General features: G+C 40.7%; 1 protein-coding gene across 8 annotated transcripts in view; it reads right to left on the bottom strand.

Annotated features, from left to right (window-relative positions):
- Positions 1-16,900: 16,900 nt before the first annotated feature.
- Positions 16,901-24,767, bottom strand: part of ECT2 (epithelial cell transforming 2) — a 54,383-nt gene continuing 46,516 nt past the window's right edge. For 4 of the 8 annotated variants that reach the window (XM_084873332.1, XM_084873334.1, XM_084873333.1 and 1 more), the window contains 3 exons: positions 23,525-23,671; positions 19,660-19,925; positions 18,110-18,237 (listed from right to left, as the gene is read on the bottom strand). In XM_084873332.1, coding sequence (XP_084729458.1) covers positions 19,683-19,925; positions 23,525-23,671 — 390 coding nt within the window. In that variant the 3' untranslated portion in view covers positions 18,110-18,237; positions 19,660-19,682. Of the gene's footprint in view, positions 18,238-19,659; positions 19,926-23,524; positions 23,672-24,767 lie in introns of all 8 variants that reach the window. The other 4 variants (XM_084873336.1, XM_084873338.1, XM_084873337.1 and 1 more) reach the window with 1 other exon arrangement.

Raw genomic sequence — 24,767 nt, 5'->3', positions numbered from 1 at the left:
GTCGGGTCATATAGACAGCTACTAAGTGACTGACAGGCGGTATCAGACCCAGCGTGGATACACTGGACAAAGGGATGGTTCACCTCCTGGGGGGCCCAGAGCTAGGCATTACTCGGAATGGCACGCATCTTAAGACTTAGGAATTATTTATTTCTGAAATTTTCCGTTTTATGTTTTTGGACTGCAGTTAACCATAGCAACTGAGACCTCAGAAAATAAAATCATGGAAAAGAAGGGACTATTGTAAGTTGAAACTTGGAAATAATCTTATGTTCAACAATAAGGAATTGGATTAAATAAATATGGTACATTCATACTGTTAGAATTTTTGTTGTTGTTGTTGTTATAACCAGAGATTTTTTTCAATTTGCTTTTAAGTAAGGGAATACTGATTGGAATACTAATGGCACAGAAAGGAAGTTGGGAGCCTTACCCACAGTTACGCTTCAGTGGAACCAAAAACATATCTCACAGGAAGTGCAAGCCCCAGTCATCTGTTAAGACTTCCCAAAGACTAGAATGAAATTAAAGAACTGAAGAGTCATGCAAGAGCCCGCAGCCTAAGGAACTAGAGTATTGGTCCTTTTCTCCTTGCTGAATTGCTAATCCTACCTATTATGACTCAGCTACTATCTAACTGCTACTATTGTTCCTACCAACCAACTACCTTACCCTCAACCATGTTATTTAGCTACTAGTAATCATAACTTTCCCTAATCCTTGGTATCTGCTGCTTTATTCCTCCCCAGCCAACCTTTCCCATAAGGATCTTCTTTCTTCTGTTTCCATGTCACTGACCAAATCCTAGCATATGTTCAATTCTCAAAATAATACAATTGGTCATGTTAATTGCCATCGTCTCTGACAGCAAGCTCTGTGGCAGGCCATCTCATAGGTTCTGGGCCACTAAATGTCCACATTGAGTGCCCTTAGAGAGATCAGAGGTTGCAATCCTAACTCTAGCCCATAGACATGATTTGTTTGGCCTGAGCTTTGTTTAGCCCACACAGTGAGGAGACCTGGGGATTTTGTTTAAAAATAGAAATGTTTAGCTTTGCTTGAAAATCCAAAGGTCTGGGTAATAATTGGTCTATTTCTGGATGGCAACAGTTGGCAAAAACTGCTTATTGGTCTCCTCCTTGAGACAGGGCCCGCTCTCTCCAGTTCTTTGTAGCCTCCAGTGAGTTCTCTGTTGTCTCACGCCATCTACCTGCTTCCTTGCTGGCCTCCATTGGCTTTTGAGTTTGCAGACTCTGAGGTAAGTGCCCTCCTCTGCTTGTGACCAGAGTGGCGGAGTCACGTGATAAGAAACAGCTTCCTGGTTTTTGTAAGAAACGATGTGGCCCTGCTCCCTCAAGAGAGAGTCATGGATAGAAAGCCTTCAGAAGGGAGCTGTGGCTGTGACTGATGTTCCAAGGCTTGGCTTATCCATTACACAAATAGGGCAAATGATGTATTTCTATAAATATCAGTGTTGTTTATTTATATAGAGATATGGTTATGATGTTTTGTGAAAGAGCAGATTCAAGTCAATAAGACAGTAGCCCATTTTTGTGAATTATAAATAAATTAATATACAGGTTTGAAATGCTAGATATCAAATTTGGAGGTAGTGAAGGAGTTGGCAAAAATATTCCATTATTTTATATAGAAGAAAAATATGTAATCTGTTTTGAGCCCAACCAACTTTCCAAAATGTACTTAAGTATTCTTAAACAGCTATATAATAACATTCTCAAGGATTTCTACCTAAATATATTAACTACATCATTATTTAATACTTCTTGGGCTTTTTAGTGGATATATTTTCATGTAATATACAACAATACAGTAGAAATTAGTTTTATTTGTATAATGGAACAAGCATCTTAGATAATAAAAGGGTAATATGCAAGTAGATGAACGGCAGAACAAACAACCTATCAAAGCATAATATGCTAATGATATGCTAAGGCTGCTCAACTGCTCATTATGACATGCACTGACCACCAGAGGGCAGATCCTTTGACTGGTAGGTTAGCTTGCTGCTGGGGTCAGGGCAATGCGGACTGAGTGAGATGGGCCAGACACACCCTGGAGCCCTCCCACAGTCCCTCCCTAGCCCATTCCCTGGCCTGATCATGCACGAGTGGGGTCCCTGAGCCTGGCCTGGGCCCTCTCACAATCTGCAATCCGGGACTCCCGGGATGTTGTAGACCCTGCAGTCCACTCACCTTGGGAGGATGCCAGAAGCAGGGCCCATGGTTGGTAAGCAGTGCTATGGCAGTGCAAACCTTTCCCAATCGATCTCGGCTGGCACAGGGAGGCCAGGATGAACAAGAGCGGCAAGTATGAGCTGCAGGCAGCGTTGGACTTTGGATTTCAGCCAGATCCCTGCAAGTCACCCAGAGGGACCCCATCTGTGCACAAATTCATGCACCCAGCCTCTAGTGTGCTATAATGTAAATTTTTTAAAATACTATAATTTGAATGTTACATAATGTGTGTCAATACCATTAATTAAATAAGCAAACGTGGAATTTTTTAAACGATTCTGAGATTAAGGAGCAGGTTAGGAAGAGATAGACGGAGGATGCTGTTGAAGAGACACTGTTGCTGTCAGCAGTGGGTGAAGGGGAGTGGGAATAAGCCAGCAGAGAGCCGGCGAAATGGCAAACCACTGCAGTCTCCTAATTCCAGTGCAGGGGCCTTGAGGACACTCATCTCTTTTTAACTTTAATCTAGAAATGAGTGGCTAGGAGCCATTATCTAAAACTGTAGATAATGATGGGCCCCCAGTATGAAATAGACATGCAAGAACAAACCTTTTATCTGCATAATTCCGAGTTTTCTAAAGACCCTGCACCTGCTATTTATGGTTCCTCTTCCTTTGACCTGAATGTACATCCAGAGGAACGAGTTTCTTGGCCGTAAGTTGTTTGTACCCTCCACCCCACTAAATCTAGCCTTCTTCGCAAGATTTAGAATTGTTACTTTGCGTTAATCACTTCCCCCAAACCTTGGAAGTCAGCAACCATCGTGGGGCTAGTTTCCCCCATACATCATTTATTGTGTGTTATGATACATGCCAAGCCCCAGTGACAAATGCGAAGACCTTCTGAATGTCAAAACTCTTCCATAAATCCTTCGTCGAAGCAGTGTTGCCACAATCCTCAGACCGTATATCAGCACATAAGCGCCGCATACATACTGCATCTCCATCCGAAACAACTGCCTTGAAGGCCACAGCGACTCTCGGGTCCAGAGGCTACAGTGGTGACCGGATGCCAGAAGGCGAAAAGACCCCTGTGAACTTATCTCTGCAACTTCAGCAGCAGGAGGACATCTGGGAGACTTGTCTGTTATCAAAAAAAGCCTTGGTTGCAAGTTTTCCATCCTGTGTATTCGTTGATAAATAGAGACAGCTCCTCATGTAATTACTGAGCTCTGCCTTGGTCACCCGGTTCTATGAGTTGAATGTCATCAACAGGCATTTCACTCTTCAATGGTCCTTAAAAGGCATGGAGGAGGGGGGGGGGGGGAATGGGTTGAAGTGACAGACACACTAGCAGAAGTTTCAACTTAATATCTCATTCACTCTAAAATGGTGTTAGCCTTTTTTTATATATGGTTTATGTTCTGACACTTCTGTCTCCTTTTCTGAAATGAACACACGGGATTGCATGCGTTTCCAAAATGGCCCAATTTCATCAACGTTAAAAATTTGCTTTGCAGTTCAGTCACCTTTGTCAATAGTGTTCTGCAATGCATGGGTTCATCCACTTCCTTTGCAGGCTTTTTAGCGTTCTTAGGAGACATTCTCTTATAATAATATAGGGAATGTGATGAGATGGTGCACATGTTTAAATGGTGCAAGCACAGATTCAGTGTTATCAAAAGAAAAGCTGAGAATTGACCACAGCGTGCTCCCCTGAATTCGTGCAGAAACTAAACGGTTTTTGCTGCTATGAAATGTGGATTTGTTATAAGTTTTCCTTTCGGATAGTGAGTTTCGGGGAAATTTTTTTATAAGTCTTTTAAACAAAGATTTGCATAGTGAGATTCAAATGGCAAGGATCATCTATAATAATAAAAGCGTAATATGCTAATTAGGCTGGACGTCCTTCCAGATGACCTTCGGGACAAAGCTGGGCTGCGAGGGAAGCCTGGATCCCAGGTGTCAGAGGGAAGCCGGTGCCAACAGCCAAGGGAAGGAAGGCCTACTCTTGCACAAATTTCATGCATCAGGCCGCTAGTCCATTATAATAATAAAAGAATATAAAAGGATATAAACCAAGGTTAATAGTAACTATCCCTGCTGAGACCGGTTTGGCTCAATGGATAGAGAGTCGGCTTGGAGACTGAAAGGTCCCGGGTTCGATTCCGGTCAAGGGCATGTACCTTGGTTGCGGGCATATCCCCAGTGGGGGGTGTGCAAGAGGCAGCTGATCGATGACTCTCTCTCATCGATGTTTCTAACTCTCTATCTCTCTGCCTTCCTCTCTGAACAAAATCAATAAAATATATTTTTTTAAACAATGGTAACTATCCCTGAAAGATGGGACAGAGTAATTTTAATAATTTTTCATTTTGCTCATCAATGCTTCTCAAAAATGAGTTGGTATCAATTCTATAGTTTAAATGGGGGAAATAGATAAATCAATAAGAATAAAACACCATCAACCTGAACCACATTGTTTTGGTCCTCAAAACAGAAAGGCACTTTCACAATATTTCCCATCCACTTGTATGGCAAAACTTTATTGAAAAGGGAACGATATATTACAATGGGACTCCTTTTTGTGGCTCAAGTAGTATCCGTTTCAGCAGGGGCCGCCCAGAAGCAGACAGTCAAACAGTAGATGACCAAGGAGACTTGTAGAGCAGATGTCAGGAACTGGTCTTTCGACTTCAGCTCATCACCCTGTCAGAGGCAGAGGAGGAAAACCTGCAGTGCTGTGACATTTTCCCTCCCTCCTCCCTTGGGAGGAAAACGGATGTTTCCCATTTACCTCAATGTCAGGGGCTCAAAGGGGAACATTTACTGAGCTCGACAAATGTGAAGGGCACAGGCACTGCTGTATCCTGAGGCAGTGGCAGGGAGCGCTAGCGACACTTGCACCAACAGCATGGGGACAGCACTATCAGTCAAGTAAGATGCTTCCTGACCCTGACCTCCTCTCTTCCCAAATAAGAGGAATCTGGGACAGCTTAGTCACAGGAGTAAGAAAGGCAGGTATAGCGCTGGCTGGAGTGGCTCAAGTAGTTGGAGCCTTGTTCCCACACACCAAAAGATGGAGGACTTAATTCCCAGTCATTGCACATACCATGTTGCAGTTGGATCCCTGGTCAGGATGTATGTGGGAGGCAACCCATTGATGTTTCTATCTCTCTCTCCCTCCCCCTTTCTCTTAAACAAAAAATCAGTAAAAATAAATAGATTATAGATAGATAGATAGATAGATAGATAGATAGATAGATAAAATATACCTCACTTAAAAAATGAAAAAGAAAGAGGGTATAAGAAAGGAAAGAAACAAAATGTCAAGACCTGAGAAAAAGCAAGATCCAAGACAATGCCCCCTCCCTTGATCACCACAGACTTCCAACCCAGCCTGTGGGAAAAGAAAAGTTGAACTTCAAATAAAGCTCATAGTTCTTATCATTTTGGTGGCCTGAACATTAATCCTATATAATAAAAGCCTAATATGCTAAGTGTCTGGTCGTCTGGTTGTCCATTCAACCAATCAACATATAATATGCTAATGATATGCTAAGGCTGCTCAAACACTTGCTATGATGTGCACTAACCACCAGGGGGCAGATGCTCCAACCAGTAGGTTAGCTTGCTGCTAGGGTCCAGCTGATTGGGACTAAGAGAGATGGGCTGGACACACCTTTGAGCCCTTGACCAGTCCCTCCCCAGCTGGGTCAACCTCCCACATCCCTCCCAGGCCCCGATTGTGCACCGGTGGGGTCCCCCAGCCTGGCCTGCACCCTCTCGAAATCCAGGAGCCCTCAGCATATGTTGGAGAGTTGGTTTCGACCCAATCCTACAGGCATAAAAGGCTTCTATACAAATCGATCAAATGGGGAATGACTGGTAGCTATGATCCGCACTGACCACCAGGGGGCAGATGCTCAATTCAGGAGCTGCCCCCTGGTGGTCAGTGTACTCCCACAGTTGGACATCCCCTGGGGGCTCCTGGACTGCCAGAGGGTGCAGGCTGGGTGAAGGGACACCCCCCAAGTGCACAAATTTCGTGCACCAGGCCTCTAGAAAGAATTATAAAGGAGACTAGTCTAAGGACTAAAAGTGAAAAGAAACAATTTGTTTTCTGAGAATGATACAAAAAGCTCAAGAGACTGGTCCTAAATTTCACAAAAGGAGTGGGGAAAACCAACAGGCATCAAATGGATAGAGGCTGTGGTGTAGGAGTGGGAGGGAGAGCAAGGGTGCTTGTAATTGTGCCCTAGAGAGTCCTGTTTGTTCCTATTATTACAACTCCCATATGCGTCATATTGCTATAGTTACTACAACATCATACACTGCATTAAACACACCTTCCCCACCAGATCCCACAGGAAGTTAAAGTTGCCCCAGCCTTTATTCCAGCAACAGTTCTCCTCCACATCAAACTGTTTTTATTTTACAGGCGCTGTGAATCAAGGGATTGGTCCTGCTGGCAGAGGGACTGGCTTTTGTTCTGTTGTTAGAACATTCAGAATAAAATGTGTGGCGAACATCTAACAAAGGCACCAGGCACTCTGCAGGCACTTGCGTTGAGTACCAACCTCAGCCCTAACATCCTCTCTCCCAGGACTATTCTTTTTGCCACTGTTTTCCACCTTTTGGGGGTTTATTTCTATGAAAAACACCTCAAATCCTTCCCATAATATAAGGCAATAAATATATTTGTCGCAAATGTCTATAGACCTAGCTTAGAATAATTTGCACTAGAATTAATCTGAAACATAATTAAACTCTGTTCCAATAATTATGAAGATGCTTTTGGGTCTTGTATTACCTTAAGGCCATACATGTGAGCATCAATTATTATTGCACTTTAAGTGTGCTTAACCTGAGGAGTCTAATTAATGAGGGATCTAATAACAAAGTGTTCTCTGTGTTACCAGCCTAGGGTAGGTGGAAGGTGGAGAATAATATCCTGAAATTATCTTCTTTAATGTTTAGGTATTTGTAAGTCATATTTCTATTCATCCATATCTAAGACAGTTTTAAAGAAACAAATGCTTTTTTTACATGCTTTTTTAAAGTCATTTTTACACATTTCTGCTTTTATACACACACACACACACACACACACACACACACAGGACCAAATTAGGATTTCTAGTTCAAGATGAAGCTTAAACACTAATGGTTACACAGTAAAGACTCTACCAAGAAAGAGGAAGAAGTTATGTGATAAAAGTGGACAAAAGAGAAAATGAGAGATTTAAAAAAAAAAAAAAAATTTTATTAATTTCAGAGAAGAAGAGAGAGGAAGAGAGGGATAGAAACATCAATGGAGAGAGAATCACTGATCAGTTGCCTCCTGCACGCCCCACACTGGGGATGGAGCCTGCAACCAGACATAATACAAAAAGCTCAAGAAACTGGTACTAAATTTCCTGATTGGAAATCAAACCATAACATCCTGGTTCATAGGTTGACACTCAACCATTGAGCCACACCAGCCAGGCTAAAGGAGTGTTGTGAATACGTTTCTAAAAAATGGAAAGAGGATGAAGCCTATTGACGATAAAACCAGTTGGGAAAGCAGGGATCTAGAATTCACAGCAGGAGGAAAAGGAGCAAAAAAGAGAGATGTCAGAACCCCAAAGGCTCCAAATTCAAGGTTAGAGGTAAGGAGGAAGACAGGAAGATAGGAAGATGAAGAGAAATTAATTAAAATTTCTCTACTCAACAACACTGGGAGGTAGGGTTACAAAGTTTGTGGTTTTAATGACAGGTGAGGGGGAGAAAGCAAAAAGGAACACAAGAAAACCTTTACAAGAAAGTCATGTCCCAAAAACCATGAGAACTACAGTGTGGTATGATTCTGAGCAGCTGGAGGAGGGCTTGCTGAGAAGAACTGGAAATCATCGGAACTGGTTATGAGGACCATTTAGCTTTGGCTGGTACCAAGGTTGAAACATTGAGTGTATAACCCTAATGTATTACTTGTCTCTACACTGGAGAGTATTCACGTAGTCATAATCATGCAAATGCTGTGCATCAAGTGTTGAACCTCTGAATTAACCTATTAGCCGAACAGGAAAGCTTTAAAATGTTACATCACAGAACGTATGTTAGTGATTTTGACAACACAGAATTGTTTTTTCAGTGGAGTTCAATGCTCTCCACCAGGATCTCCACCTCCCTCTGTCCTCCATGAGGCCCTCCACCCAGGGTACATCTCACCCAGGAGCCCCAAGACTCTGTGCCTAAGAGACCTAGGCACCACCCTTCCCCCCACCCCCCGACTCCCCATGGCCGGGACTTGGAGGGGCTGCGTCTTCACTTCTGGGATCTGGGAGCAGATAGAAAATGGGGCTTCCTCTGAGGGAGAAGAGCCACAGAGTGAGAAAAAAAAAATAATTTAGCTCCAGAAAGTAAGTGAATAAGATGTATATGGGGGTGAAAAGAGAAAAAGAAGTGTTAGATGCAGGGAGACAGCAGATACACAGTGAGAGTGGAAAGGTGAGGTGGAGGGAAGGCCAGGTGTTGATGCCTCCTCTGTGGGGAAACAGCAGGGCACAATAACTAGCACAGATAACAGAGCCATCCCAGCTCTACCACCCACTAACTAGTAACCGTGTGTAAGTTATGTAACTGCTCAGTGCCTCAGTTTCCATGTCTAAAAAAATAGGGATAATTAATCTCTTTCATAGGTCCAATGTGAGGAAAAATGAGTTAATGTACAGTGTATACAAAATGCTTAGTGGTATATAGTAAGCACTTAATAGATGTTTAACATTAACATCATTTGGGAGCTATTCTATGCTACCTCAGCAAAATTAAAAATTAAAAAAATAACTTTAATCATTTTTTAAAAAATATATTTTATTAATTTCTGAGAGGAAGGGAGAGGGAGAGAGAGAAACATCAATGATGAGAGAGAATCATGGATCGGCTGCCTCCTGCATGTCCCACGCCAAGGATCGAGCCCACAACCAGCGAATGTGCCCTGACCAAGAATCGAACCGTGACCACCTGGTTATTAGGTCAATGCTCAACCATTGAGGCACACTGTCTGGGCAACAAAAATAACTTTCAGTTGAAGGAAGAGAAGCAGAGAAATTATACTTCTTAGCTTCTTGGAAGTTTAGCAAATAAATATAATGCCTAAAGTGAATAGTTGAAGAAAAGCAGTGTTTTATATTATTTAAAGTTAAGGAGGTAACTGTTAGTAACACTAAAATTAGAAATCCTTATGAGCTTTTATTATTTTCCTAATCAAGAATTATATAATTTTTCATTTAAAAAATTAAGCGATAATAAATTTGGCACAAATTAATTCTACAAATGTTGAAATCAAGAGCACCAAACAAATCAAGCTGAATCTATTCCTCTGCCAATGAATTCAGTCTGAAAGATACATTTGGAAGTAAAAAAATAACCTTTCGGCCAAAAATATTTCCCCAAATCTGTGCCACACTCTCCAAGGTTACAGCAGGGCCACACCTCTTGGCGGGGAGTCACAGATCCTGGGGAGGTGCAAAGTTAGTGCCTAGCATCCCAATTCCAACTCCACATGTGATCCCGGCCTTTTCCTCCGGGCTCACACGCTGCTTCTCCAGTTCCAGCATGTGGGTGCCATTTCCTGGAGGGCTGAAACTCTCTAAGACATGGCTTCCCAGATTCTCAGTTTCACATTTCTTGCAGGCAGGTGATCTTCAAGGTATTGTTTCCATCAGTAGCTAGAAGACTGCTCTTTGGACCACTCTAGCATGTCAGAGCTGATGCCTTCTTATCTCTTTACCTATCACTCCGTGCAATGCTTAAACCCCGCATTCTTCCTAAGGTACACCTGAAAGGAACAAGTTACATAAACACCTTCTGAGAGGAACTAAAACCCCAAAGGTATGTAGACAAACACGGAATGTGGTTATTCTTTTTCTCAGTGATATAGTTGCTTCACTTTCCCTAATTTACAGCTTTCATATAAATGTGGGAACCATTCCAAGTTTCTGAGTACCTGTTATCTGTCCGGTTCTGTGCCAGAGATTGATAATGTAGCTTAACAGACAAATTACCACCCCCCTTAACAAAAAAATAGCAGAATATTAATTGTATGGCGAAGGTAAAGATAGGGTGCTGCTGTATGAGGGGAACTAACCTGGCCTGAGAAAGTTAAGCAAAAATGGAGAAGGTCATCCCAGGGAGGGGATACAGCATACACAAAAGTCAGAATAAGAGTAATTGTAAAAATTCTCATCACACATGAAAAATTTTGTAACTACATGTGGTGATGGATGGTATATGTGATCATTTGTCAAATATATACAAATATTGACCATTATGTTGTATGCCTAAAACAAATGTCAGTTATATCTCAAAAATAATAAATAAGGGCAGAAGCCCCACCTTCCCCTGGTCCAGACTGGATGCCAGAGAGATGGGCTTTCCCGGAGAATGCCGCAGAAAGGTCGCCCTCAGGGCCCAGCGACCATAAATGTGTACCGTCTACTTCTTCATGGAAAAATACCACAACCAGGATCCAAGATGGCTGCTCGGGTATACACCTAACCGCAGCAGCACACAACAATTTCAATGGAATACAACTAAAATGTAGAGTGGACATCGCCCAGAGCTACAGGTAGTCAACTGACTGAAAATTCTACAACAAGAAGGAAAGAGAAAACCAGAAGGAAAATCAGAGGAGCTGAAGAAAAGCCTAAGGTACGGAGACATGCTGCGCGCTCGCACGCGCGTGCGGAGAGGTTGCAGCCGGAGAGGAGGAGAGGGCTGGGTGTTGCCTGGCATTCCCTAGCAGGAAGGAAATAAAACCCCCAGCCTGGGCTGAACCCCCGAACCGGCAGCGCTGAGCCCCAGTTATGAGCCAGACCCTGGGGACCCAGGCTAGGGCAGGGGGAGATGGGGCTGTGAGGCGGAATCCCAGGAGAGTGGCGAAAAGCAGGGCCCCCGGAGTCGCGCGCACTGCGCGCAGAGGACAGTCTGTTGACTCTAATCCTAGACTCCCCTAGCAGGAAGGAGAAAAAAAAAAAGCTCCAGACTGGAGGAATGCGACAGGGAACAGGAGCCCCTGCCGGACACCAGCCAGCCGGGCTCCGGCAGGGAGCCGGGCAACAGGGCCCCCAGGTGGGGGGCAGCCCCTGAGCCTTTGACCTCTGAGCGTGGGCAACAGAGCCAAGGCCAGAGGCTGCTTCCTGGGCGGAGCTGACCCCGGCAACAGGCTGGAGCAGCGCAGGAGCCCGCGGTGAACAAAGGGGTGCTACAGGCCAACCTGCTGAGCTCCCAGGACAAGGAGGAAGAAACCAAAGTTCTCAATGTGAAGAAATCAAGTGAGAGCAAAAAGATAGTAAAATTACTTAAGAAAGAAGATCTTGAAAAATCAAAGACTAAGTCAGAACTCAACTCACCAGCCAACATTGCAACATAAATGCGTTTTAAAAAAAAAAGGACAGAATGTTGGAACAGCGGCGGCCAGGCCTAGAGTGCCCAGGCACAAAGCAATGGCAACCGGGCCCGGAGCAGCAACGGCCAGGCCCCAGAGCAGCAGCAGCCAGAACCAGAGCAACAACAGCCAGCACTGGAGCAGCCAGACCTGGGGCAGTGGCAGCCAGGCCTGAGGCGGAGGCAGCCAAGCCCAGGGTGGCCAGTCCAGGAACACCCAGACCCGAAGTGGCCGGGCCCGGAGAAGCCGGGCCCAGAGCAGCCGGGTTGGGAGCAGCCAGGCCCAGAACAGCAGTGGCCAAGCCCGGAGCATCCAGGCTGGGAGCGGCCAGACTCGGAGTGGCCGGGCCTGGGGCAGCCGGGCCCAGAGCATCCGGGTCTAGTGCGGCCAGGCCCGGAGCAGCAGCTGCCAGGCTAGGAGTGGCCAGGCCCGGAGCAGCCGGGTCTGGTGCGGCCAGGCCCAAAGCAGCGGCTGCCAGGCTGGGAGTGGCCAGGCCCGGAGCAGCCGGGTCGGGTGTGGCCAGGCCCGGAGCAGCAGCTGCCAGGCTGGGAGCAGCCAGGCCCAAAGCAGCGGCTGCCAGGCTGGGAGCGGCCAGGGCGGGAGCAGCCAGGTCTGGTGCGGCCAGGCCCGGAGCAGCAGCTGCCAGGCTGGGAGTGGCCAGGCCCAGAGCAGCCGGGTCGGGTGCGGCCAGGCCTGGAGCAGCAGCAGCCCGGTCCAGAGCAACTAGGTCGGGAGCGGCGGTGACCAGACCCGGAGCAGCTGGTTGTGGAACGAACCAGAGCAACAGAGGCCAGACCCGGAGCAGCCAGGCCCGGAACAGCTCGCTCCTCGCCTGCCCCTGCCCCACCGCTGACTCTCAGACATGGCTGGAAACTTTTGCGGGAACTTGAGGGTCTGCTGAATCAAGTGATGAAGGCTTAGATCTGGATGTGTTGAGTTAGTATAGCGCTGGGGTGTTGATCTGTGAGTGCCTTGGGTGGGGCCTGGATGAGGCTGGTTGACCTATTTGGAAATGTCTTTTGTGTGAAATGTATCATTGGGCATGTGGTGGTATTATTGATATGAGAAAATGCTAAGTAACTGATTTACTATCTGAAAAGGGATTTACTATAGGGAAAGGGAGGGAGGAAGAGACTGAACATAAACTGCACCTATGGATGAGGACAATGGGGGATGGGGACGGGGCGGAGGGTGGGGTGGGAACCTGGTGGAGGGGGGAAGAAATGAGGAACCTTTGTAACAATATGAACAATAAAGATTGATTTAAAAATAAATAAATAAAATAAAATGGTATCAAAAGAAAAAAAAAAAAACCACAACCCCTGAAAAAAAAAAAAATAATAATAATAAATAAGAAAAAAAATAATATACTAAGTGGAAATGCAGTGAGTTTAGAAATAAATTCCGGAACAATTTTTTTAAATGGAATCAACCTGGCTGGTGTGGCTCGGTGGTTTGGCATCAACCCATGAACCAGGTCAGGGCTCAATTCCGGGTCAGGGCACATGTCCAGGTTTCGGCTTGATCCCCAGTAGATGTACAGGAGGAAGTTGATGGATGTTTCACTCTCACATGGATGTTACTCTTTCTCCCTCATCCTTCCTCTAAAACATCAATAGGCATTATCATCCAGGAAAAATAAGTCTCTACAGTCATTCAAGATTCATGCCCTTTAATAAGAGTTTGTATTTACATAGGCCTGTACCTTTCTCATTAAATTTATTCCAAGGGATTTTATAAACTTGTCACTATTGTAAGGAAAATCTTTAATGTGTTGCTTCAAATGCAAAATGGATATAGCCAACTTGGAGAAAAGCTTTTAACTTTTGTATATCTATCATATAGGCAACCAAATACTTAACTGTTGTGGTGAATTACATTGCTTTTGTATGATTAAAGCAACCTTGCCTTCCACAGATAAACCCAACTTAATAACGATGCATAATCTTTTTTATACAATGTGAACACACTTTGCTTAGAATAGTAGCAATTTTAGAATAGTTCCACAAGAGTCTTAAATGAGGTTAGACTACCATTTTCCTTCCCTGTTCTAATATATATATCTCAAGGTCATGTTAAACTAAGAAATGGAAAACATTCACTCTTCAATCTGTTTCTTGGATTTTGAAAGTTATTTATATTATGTCCAGATGTAGATCTTACCTAAAATTGTTTATTTGCTCTATCTCTCCCTTAACCTTGAGATGTTAATATTATGGGCTTCTCAAAAAACTGAATAAAACAATAAATTACTATGAACTGTATAAATATCACAGGTTTAGTAATAGAATGCTGCCAGCAGCACTTAAGTAATTGTGTACCCCTTCCTCATTTTTAGCCATAGAATATGTTGGCTTTTAGGGCTATTATACTTTCTTGCTTTTCTTTGAATGTTTGCCAATTAACTCTCTAACTTTACACAATAGAGTATCACTTTGCCGATTTTTAAATTTTATCTAGGTGAAATCATATAGTGGTTATTCTTTTATATCTACTTCCTTACATTCAATAATTATCCAGGTCATTGCTAGTCCATTAGTTCATTCCATGCATGACCAAACCGTATTATCAATCTAACATCAATTTCTGATTTTTCAGTTTCAGGTTATTATGTGTTATATAGCTATGAACATTCTTATACATGGATAGTTGTATTCATATGCTTACATTTCTCTGGAATAAACATCTAAGATTCAAACTGTTGGGTTTTAAGGTATGCATAATCTTAAAACCTCATTGGTTAATTTCCAAGTGTTTTGAAAATGGTTACACAATTCAGACTCCTGGAAGACTTTTCTGCTTTCCATCTAGGCCAAGCCAATATGGTGCATGTGCAATGAATGGTATCTTATTTGTACTTTCTTATCCTATATAATAAAGAGGTAATATGCAAATTGACCATCAATCAAACACATAAGATGGCTGCCCTCATGTGGACACAAGATGGCTGCCACAAGATGGCCAGCAGGGGAGGGCAGTTGGGGGTGATCAGGCCTGCAGGGGAGGGCACCTAGGGGTGACCAGGATGGCAGAAGGCAGTTGGGGGTGACCAGGCCTGCAGGGGAGGGCAGTTGGGGGTGACCAGGAGGCAGGGGCAATTGGGCCAGCAGTGGAGCAGTTAGGCATTGTTCAGGCTGGCAAGGGAGGGCAGTTGGAGGTGATCAGGCTGGCAGGGGAGGGCAGTTGGAGGTGATCAGGCTGGCAGGGGAGGGCAGTTAGGGGTGACCAGGCCTGCAGTGGAGGGCAGTTAGGGGCAAACAGGCTGGTAGGGGAGTGTTTAGGGGGTGATCAGTCTGGCAGGCAGAAGTGGTTAGGGGCAATCAGGCAGACAGGCGAGTGATTGGGAGCTAGCAGTCCTGGATTGTAAGAGGGATCCCAGATTGGAGAGGATCCAGGCTGGGCTTAGACACACACACACACACACACACACCCATGCACAAATTTCGTGCACTGGGCCTCTAGTTATGTATAAAAACATTTAATAAGCTTAAAAAAATCCATTTGAATTTTCATTTGTGAAATGCTTGGTTTTCTATAGGAATGTTTGGATTATTGTTTTGTATTCTGGATATGAGTCCTTGTCAATTACATATATTATGTACATGTATTCTGTGACTTCCACTCTTATGTCTTTTCAAACTAGTTCTTAATTTTAATGTAGATTTATCACTCTTTTCCATAATATAACATGTTTAAGATTATTATGGAAAAGAGTGATAAATCTACATTAAAATTAAGAACTAGTTTGAAAAGACATAAGAGTGGAAGTCACAGAATTATAGATTTAGGTCTATAATTATAGATTTAGGTCTATAATTCCCTTGGAACTCATTTTTGTATAGTATAAAAAAAAAGAGATTAGTTTTATTTTTTTAAATAAAGATACCCATTTTTCTCAGAACCATTTGAGTAGACTCTTTTCCCACTAAGTTCCATTTTTACCTGATTGTGGGTTTTCAATTGTGATCTATTATTGTGTTCAGTATACCATGAGCTCTAACCTCTCACTGTCTTCATTTCTACACTTTATAATTAACCTTGTTTCTGATAGAGCAGGTCCTTGTACTTAAACTGACTGGTTATTCTTAATGCTTTGTATTTCTGTATTAATTTTGAGAACAATTTATCATGGCATACACACATAAAAACTGTCAGTATTTTGATCAGCTTTGTTTGAATCTATAGTTCAATATGGGCAAAACTATTTTTCAATATTGATGTATCTAATCCATGACTATGATAAAAGCATCTCTATTAAGGTGTAAAATAACTCTATAGTCTTCTCTGTAAAATCTTTACATCTTCTATTAGATTATTAAATACTTCAATAATTTTTATGCTATTGTAACAGGTAATTTAACCCTTTGCACTCCAAACCATTCTAGACATTGGCTACCAGCTACTCAACGCTACTTTGCGGCGGAAACGTGCGTTGAAATAACTCAATTCCCTGTAATCACTAATAAACTGCAATGTCCCCTGAGAGGGGATATCCGAGTGATATGCTAGAATTCTGATGTCCCCTGAGAGGGGGGACATCATATTTCCATAATAAAAATATATATTTTCAGCATGTTTATGGCTGGTGTTAAGAAATACAATCCTATATAATAAAAGCCTAATATGCTAAGTGTCTGGTCATCCAATCAACCAAAGTGTGATATGCTACTGATATGCTAAGGGCACTCAACCGCCCCCTATGACATGCACTGACCACCATGGGGCAGACACTTCAACTGGTAGGTTAGCTTGCCTTTGGGGTCCAGCCGATTGGGACTCAGTGAGACATGCTAGACGTGCCCTGAAACCTTCCCAGGGTCCCTCCCTCCCTGGCCCCGATCATGCACTGGTGGGGTCCCTTGGCCTGGCCTGCACCCTCTCACAATCAGGGACTCCTCAGGGGATGTTGGGAGAGCTTTTTCAGCCCAATCCCACAGGCCAGGCCGAGAAACCCCACTGGTGCACAAATACATGCACCGGGCCTCTAGTTGATAATATTTATATACTGATTTTTGTATCAGATTTTAACCTCATAACTTATTTGTGTACATCCAATATGTTTCTAATGTCATACTTTATGCCATTTCCTCTCACTTGAAATACTACATTTTTTGGAGGGACTCACAGTTCTATTCCCAATAAAATGATAAAAGCAGTGTAATTTCTACCAGACAAATGCATTTGTGCGCATAAACATAATTTTATATAACTATCATAGAATCCACTATTCCCATTCTGCAAAGTAGAGAGCAGATTAAAAATTAAAACACAAAGTACACTCAAGTCTTAAGTATTTATTTACAAAGTTCTTACTAATACAACTGCTTTTAAAATATAGCAATAAAGTGGTACATACATAGTATAGAAAAATATCTATATAGTCAGTTAAACTATTAAGAAGATAACCAAGAACTGTTAAATGACTATTAAATGTTTGTAGTAATCCCTAAACAGGAAATAAAAATTAATTTATTTGTAAGTACTTGATTATTTTGTATTGCTGACTATAAAAAAAAAAAAAAACTATTGTGAAAAAAATATCAAGGTTTGAAAAATATTTTACAACAGCAAATAAATGTATTTCAATTTTACATTTTATATGGGACGACAATAAAAAGTTGACCATACACATATCCATGTAATATCTGACAGCAGATTAATAAAACTAATGTCAGTTTTAGAGTTATTTCATAAAGAGTATAAACAATTTTCACTACAATTTCCCCATGGTCATCCTTCAAAATAAAGGATGACCCACACACTACCAAATTAAATCAAGATTTGATAGTGGCTAAAAATCACCATAAATACAGGCTCTGAAGCAGCTACAAGTATACACCAATATCATGTTAGTGCAAAATATACATTATTTTTTTAATCTTTCTGTTCTTATCTCAATTTGCAAAAGTATTTTGAAACAATCTCCTTTAACTGTTATTCTTTTTAATAAGGGCAAATCTTTTTAAATCCACATGCTAGATCTTAAAGACACTTGAGAATAAATTAAACTGCAAATGGAGCAGTTAACTTCTTCAAACAGCACATGTGAAACAAGACCCCACTACTTAATCAGTTATCTATGCAGGTTTTTACTATAATTAAGTACTGTGATATCACCTAATTTCTGCACAAATTGAGATACACAAATATGTATTTCCAAAATTCATTCATGGGCACTATACAAAGAAATCCACAGGAATATTTGGCACCCACCAATAAATTTATTTACTGTATCTGTCAGGTTGCAGCACTACTGGTATCATGAATAACTTAAGATATTGGTCTTCAAATGAAGGATTCAAGCAAAGAGAAAAATTACATCAAAATCAATATAATCTTTTAATAAATTAACTTGGAAAATGTAAGAAGTTAACCTTACTCTTTCAAGAAGAAAATCAACTGGCATAGTTTAGTGTTATCTTCTTTCTGGATTTCATCAAGTGCTTATGACAAGTACCATATAAGTCAGTTCCTTATTTGTATATGAGGTGTTAAGTTTCTATAAAATAAGATTTTTTAAGCTTCATATCAAATGAGTTGTAGATCTACTTAAAGTATGACTTCTCCTTTCAAAGAAGGAAGGAAGGGTGACAAGGGAAGGCGATGGGATACCCTGTAAAGATAAGACAAATATTTTATACTTAAATTTTTTCTTTTTAAAATTTGTAACATACAGTTATGCATCATGCATATCATTTTTACATTTCACAAAATACCATAACAATTTAAAGACATCTAAAAATTCTAAACTCTGTAAATAAGCAAAAGAATTTAAAACTGGAGGGAAGGAAACTTCAGCATTTTTAAAACAAAACAAATGGATTCACTAGTTAGCTACATATCAACTCACTGGAATAGATATTGGCTTACTGCTAGTAGTGGTACCTAACTTCTATGAGATATTAATGAATCAGTGTTTCAGGTTATTAAAAAAATTACAAATTAGTAAACAAGTTTTGAGGTAAAAAGACAAACCCTAGTGGTTTCTTCTTAATTTAATCATAAAGCAAAATTAAGAGAAATTATTTTATGACAAATAAAATTTTCTAAAATTGAAAGTCATATACTCCTAAAGAGGTTGTGGATTATGTATATAACCTATATTTATATATGTATGTTTGTGATTTTGCTCCATATAAAAATTGAACCCTAGCTTTTTTGGCTCAGTGGACAGAGCGTAGACCTACTGACTGAGGGTCCTGGGTTTGATTCTGGTCAAGGGCACATGCCTGGATTATGGGTTCAATCCCTGTTAAGGGGCATGCAGGAGGTAGCCAATTGATGGTTCTTTCTTATCATTGTTGTTTCTATCTCTCTCTCCCTCTCCCTTCCTCTCTAAAATCAATAAAAATATATTTTAAAAATAAAATAAATTGAGCAAAACAGCACTTTTGTTAATAGAGATTATCCAGTTACTAAGCTGTCTAAATTTGTTTCAGAGGTCAAAGCTAAATTTCTTATAAGAGCTTTTAACAATAATAGGTATTCACAATACCAAAAAACAAAAAACAGTGAGTATAAATCAAAATGAATTACAAAGAAAATTAGTGTTTTTATTTTAGCATATATGAAAGGCTATGTCTAACTAGCCAACTATGTTCTCACCTACAAGATAGCAAAATGAAGAGTTTAAAGAGTTGTGTTGATCAAGTATTACTATTCAAGTGATAACAAAGCAATGATTGGAGTAGAAAGTAAAAAAATTTTGATTTGCTACATTAAAAGCATAAATTTTATAAAATGCCATAAATCTAAGATTAAGAATCAGATTTGGAACATAAATCCACTTTACATGGCAATTGTTATTATTCTTTAAAATGTTCACTTTTATAAATAAGAAAATTTCTAATAGTACTGATTTTTTTTCTGAACTTGAGCATAATTACCTTAAAAAAATATTTTTATGTGCCAATCTGCATTAAGCAGTTATAAAATTGTGAATTCAAAAGTTCCCACCCACCTAATAAGTAATTCAGTGGAATAAGAATACTTCCTTTTTTCCCAAATACATTTTTCAAACAGCTAATAAGCTCACATTAAACTTGAGGCTTGTTTCCATTACTGGTTGGTATTATCTCTTAATTCTTCACAAATACCAAAGATGACTTGGATAGAACTTTTTTTGAAATTTGAAAAATCAATATTTTCTTTCAGTGTCTCTGAGAAACTAACTCGTGAGGCAGAATGACGTATAGATGGGAACCAGGAGTTTTGAGAGCGCCCACCAGTAGAGTATGAGCACTGAGCATTAACATGCTTAGAAAATCCAATTGTACTGCTTGTGGAAACTGAATGGATAATCTGTTAGAACAGAAATAAGCAATGGAGAAAAGGATATGAATGTCTAAAAGATATTTTAGGTACTTCTTATTTATATTTATATTTTCTATATAAAAGTGACAAAACCACAAATAATATAATTTAACTTACTAAAAAGTTTCTATAAAATCCAGTTACTTTCATTTGAAAAGCAACGTTTATAACAGTTACTACAGGAAATAAACAAGGGACAGTTGTTTGGCCTTCAGAAAGCTTATAATCTATTTCAATAAATAAATGCTATTTTTGCCATTTTTAATATATTTTTCATTTAATATATTAATTAAATTTCTATGCATGTTTACATTATCAGCTAAGTATTGGAAATTTAACCTTGATCAAATACCTTTATAAACATGCTCTGCCCTAGCTGGATGGCTTGGTTGTTTAGAGCAGTGTTTCCCAACCTTCTCTCATGATGAGAATCACCTGGTGGAGTTGTTAAAACACAGATTCCTGAATCCCAACTAAGAAGTGCTAAACTAGAATTTTTGGGAACATATAGGTAAAATTGCATACCTAACTTAGTGCTCTGTATATAAAATCTGTCTTAGAGCACTAGTTAAGTATACAATTTTACCTATATGTTCCCAAAAATTCTAGTTTAGCACTTCTTAGTTGGGATTCAGGAATCTGTGTTTTAACAACTCCACCAGGTGATTCTCATCATGAGAGAAGGTTGGGAAACACTGGTTTAGAGCACCCTTCTGCACACCAAAAAGTTGTGGGTTCAATACTCAGTCAGGGCATATAACCTAGGTTTTGAGTTTGATCCCCAGTTGGGGCACGGGGCACGGGGCAGCTACAGAAAGCAAAACAATGATGTGTTTTCTTTCACATTGGTGTTTTCTCTACCTCTAAAATCAATAATAACATATCCTCAGGATTAGAGGATTTAAAAAAAAATCCATATAGACATGCTCAGAGTCAGCTGTAACTCTTTGATGTATTAACTAAAGTCTTAACTAGCTTTTTAAAAATTTTTACTTGAGGGTATTACAGATGTGCTACATTATTCACCACTGCCCACCCTACCTGCTTCCTGCCCCAACACAAGCCTATACACTTTGATGTCTGTGTCCATGGACTATGCATATCTATGTATATATATAAAAGCCCAGCAACCGGAACAGTGGAACCACTAGAACGATCGGTGGCTATGATGCACACTGCACTGCGGCAGCCAGCAAGCCTCATTTGGGCCCCGACCAGTCCCCAACACCCTATTCAAGGGCAGGGCCAGCTGCCAACCACTGTGGCCCTTCCCCACAGCTGGCCCCATCCCCGATCAGCCCCAACACCACAATCAGAGGCGGGGCTGATCAGCCAATCACCCACAACCCCTCCCCCCACCAGCCTGGCCCAATGGGCCTCCATTAGGGCAGCCGGCCTGACTTCCCTCCACCCCCGTGCACAAATTCGTGCAACTGGCCTCTAGCATATGTATATAAGTTCTTTGGTCATTCTCTGCTCACCACTCCCAATGCCCCTCCTCTCTGAGATCCCTGTCTGTGCCATGCTTTCATGCCTCTGGGATGATTTTGTTCATCAGTTTATTTTGTTCATTAGATTCCAAAGTCTGTATAAATTTTATATAATAAACGGTAACCATTTATAAAACACTAGAGTAGCCTTGGGGGTGACTACTCACCATAAATTGCCCAATTAGGGATTTATTATTTATTACAGCACCCCTTTTGGTTCACAAGATCCATGTCCAGAGTTCAAGAAAGGTATTAATGGCGCAAGAAACAGCCCATTTAAAGCCTCTAGGTGGATTAGCTTAAGAGTTTTTTAAGGAAAGCAAGAAAGCCAATGTGGCTGAAATAGGGGGTGTGTGTGGCAGGGAGAGACATGCATTAAAGGAAAGGGTGGAGGAACAGAGTATGCCTGCCTTGGAGAGGTCTGATAGTCTAAGGATGTGGGGAGATAAATGAGGGCTGGGAACAACATGGGTTCTCTCTAACAGCCATGGGTAGGGTGAAAGAGGATGGGATGAAGGAAGCAAAATAAAAATTAAAAAATACTAGAGCTCACACTGTGTGCCAAGGACTAATCAAAGCACTTTGTGTAAATTAACTTATTTAATCCTTACAACTGCTACTTTAGATTCATTTTACAGATAGTGAAATTGAAACAGAGAGCTTTAAAAATGTATCAAAAGCCATAGAGCTAGTAAATAGCAGAGTTGGGATATGATCATATGAGTTCTAGAGTTCATGCTCTTAGCTACTACTCAAAATGCCTCTCATTATGTAATCACATCATATAAGAAAATGTATGTGTGTGTGTGTGTACTTAGTCCTTACAATAACACCATAAAGTACTGTTATTAATCTCTTTTCCCTCATCTGCAAAAAAGTGGAGACAAGAGAACAAGAAACTTGCTAAAGGACACATAATTGAGTAACAGTCACTTGCTTTTATTAACTTTAGTAGGTTAATAATTTTATAATTATACATCACTCATATTTCTAATGACAACAATAAATGTTAGAAATGTCCTTAATATTTATTGTCTAACTAGAGGTCCAGTGCATGAAATTTCTGCACAGGAGGGATAGTCCCCTCAGCCCAGCCTGCACCCTCTCCAATCCGGGACCCCTCAAAGCATGTCTGACTACTGGTTTAGGACCAGTCCCTGGGATATCTCTCTAACAATCCTGGACTGCTGGCTCCTAATTGCTCACCAGCCTGTCTGCCTGATCACCCTAACTGCCCCCCTGCCAGCCTGAATGCCCTCAATGCCTCTACATGCTGGCCTGGTTGCCCTTAACTGCTCCCCTCCCCCACCGGCCTGGTCACCCCTTACTACTCCCTCCCCCCACAGCTGGTCTGGTTGCCCCCAACTACACCCCTCCTCCTGGCTTGGTCACCCATAACTGCCTCTCCCCACCAGCCTGGTTGCCCCTCATGGTCCCCTCTGCTGGCCTGATCGCCCCCACGCAGCCTGCTTGTTCAGTCATGTGGTCATCCCTCACTAGCCACCTGCCAACATGGTTTTAGGCAGCCGTCTTATGGGGGTGTCACGGTCAATTTGCATAGTACCTCTTTATTATATAGGATACTTCAGACACCATTGGGAATTCGTATTTTTCAGAACACATTTAAAAATATACATATGAACTCAGAACACATATCATCCTTTGAAGTCTACAGTTTCAGAAATTATATTCTTCTCATCACAGAAGTAAAAAGAATAAAACTCAGTCTATGTTATAACATTGCTGAGACCCATGTGTATAAACAGAACCATTGCTATTTATGTTAGTAAAGTGAGAGGCCAGATTGAAACACGCTTTTTTCTTTAGAGACTTTAGAACATGTCTCAATATGAATAAAATTTATTAAGTAAACTACATATTAAGTTTGTCTCTATAAACTACTTATTAAGTATGTCTCTATTTCTAGTTCATTAAAGTGATGTTTTCTCAGTTATCTTTACCTAACAAAATATGTTAGAAGTTAAGAAGTATTTTAAAAAAAGAGATATTAGATTTCCATCTTTAAAATTGGCAAATACCATACCAACTTCCATAAGTGGGAATAAGTCATTAGTCCATCAAATCAAAGTCACTTACTGCTAATGATGATGTGCTAGACATACGACTCATTACGTGCTTGTCATTGCTAAGAGGACTTCTTCCCTCCACTGAACTTTGGGATGTCATAAGAGCCCTTCGTAGAACTCTTCTTGGAGTTTTGGAGAAAGAGAATGCTCTTGTAACCTAGAATTTTAAGAAGTTACAATTAAGCCTAGAGAAGTTTAATATAACTAATCAGAACAATTATACATAAACAAAGCTAAATACACATCAAAAGTTTTTGTACAAATAGTATTATCATAGATTTAGAATCTCTTTGGACAAAACACTGAGAAAATGTAGTACAGTAATAGTCCTCACTCAACATTGTGGTCCTCAATATGTTCTACAACTTTAAGTGAAATGACATATAATAAAACCAATTTTATCAGAGGCTAATTGATATAAACAAGAGTTAATTTCCTATAGCATTCTCATTAACATTATAATGAAACAATGCTGAACATTATTTAAAGACCTGCTGTATACTCTCATTCTTAGAACAGGACAGTCAAATGGGAGAAAAAAAGTGCAAGGATAAACCTGGCATGGGAGACAAGAAACGTGGCTTTTTGGTGTCTGATTCCACTAAAATTTAGTTGTGAGATCTTTAACCCAAAGCCACTTGAACCTCAATTTCCTTTTTGAAGAAGTGAAGGAGTTAATTTGACTCCCCATTTAACATATTTATTTACCATATATCAAACATGCTAACCGTGGGAGATATAAAGATGACTAAAAAAAGTGCAAAGCTTCCCTTCAAAAGCAAAAACCTGTAAATCTAGCAATAGACTATGGCTGCAAATTTCACCTAGACTATTAATATACCTTCTTTTCTATTTTAAAAAGGCTCAATATTCTTATGTAGTCCTCAATAAGGTAAATAGGGAAGTTATCTCTGATTAAGTAGGGAAGTTATATCCAGCGTTATATTGTGTGGTCAGGGTCTCTGTCGTGTGCCCTTTGCTGAACAATATCTGAGGAGATATTCAAGATGAATGCACACAAACCTACATCTACAACACCATCAATACATTTCTACTGAAGGAGAGTTCATAGAAGTATCACTATAAAAAGAATATGAAGGTAACAGTTTGTTATAATTACTGTGCCAAAGAATTCACTAAACTAAAACTATTATCTCTGTGGGCCATTTCCTAAGCCCTCAAACTAACTTTGTTTGATAGACTACCTTTACACTCGTGTTTCTGGCAATATTTTAATGTAGTCTAAAAAATAC

Source organism: Pipistrellus hanaki, assembly GCF_964339955.1.
Source record: "Pipistrellus hanaki genome assembly, chromosome: 2".
Classification (NCBI taxonomy): domain Eukaryota; kingdom Metazoa; phylum Chordata; class Mammalia; order Chiroptera; family Vespertilionidae; genus Pipistrellus; species Pipistrellus hanaki.
Note: the sequence above shows the minus strand (reverse complement) of the source record. Positions and strands in the feature narration are given on the sequence as shown.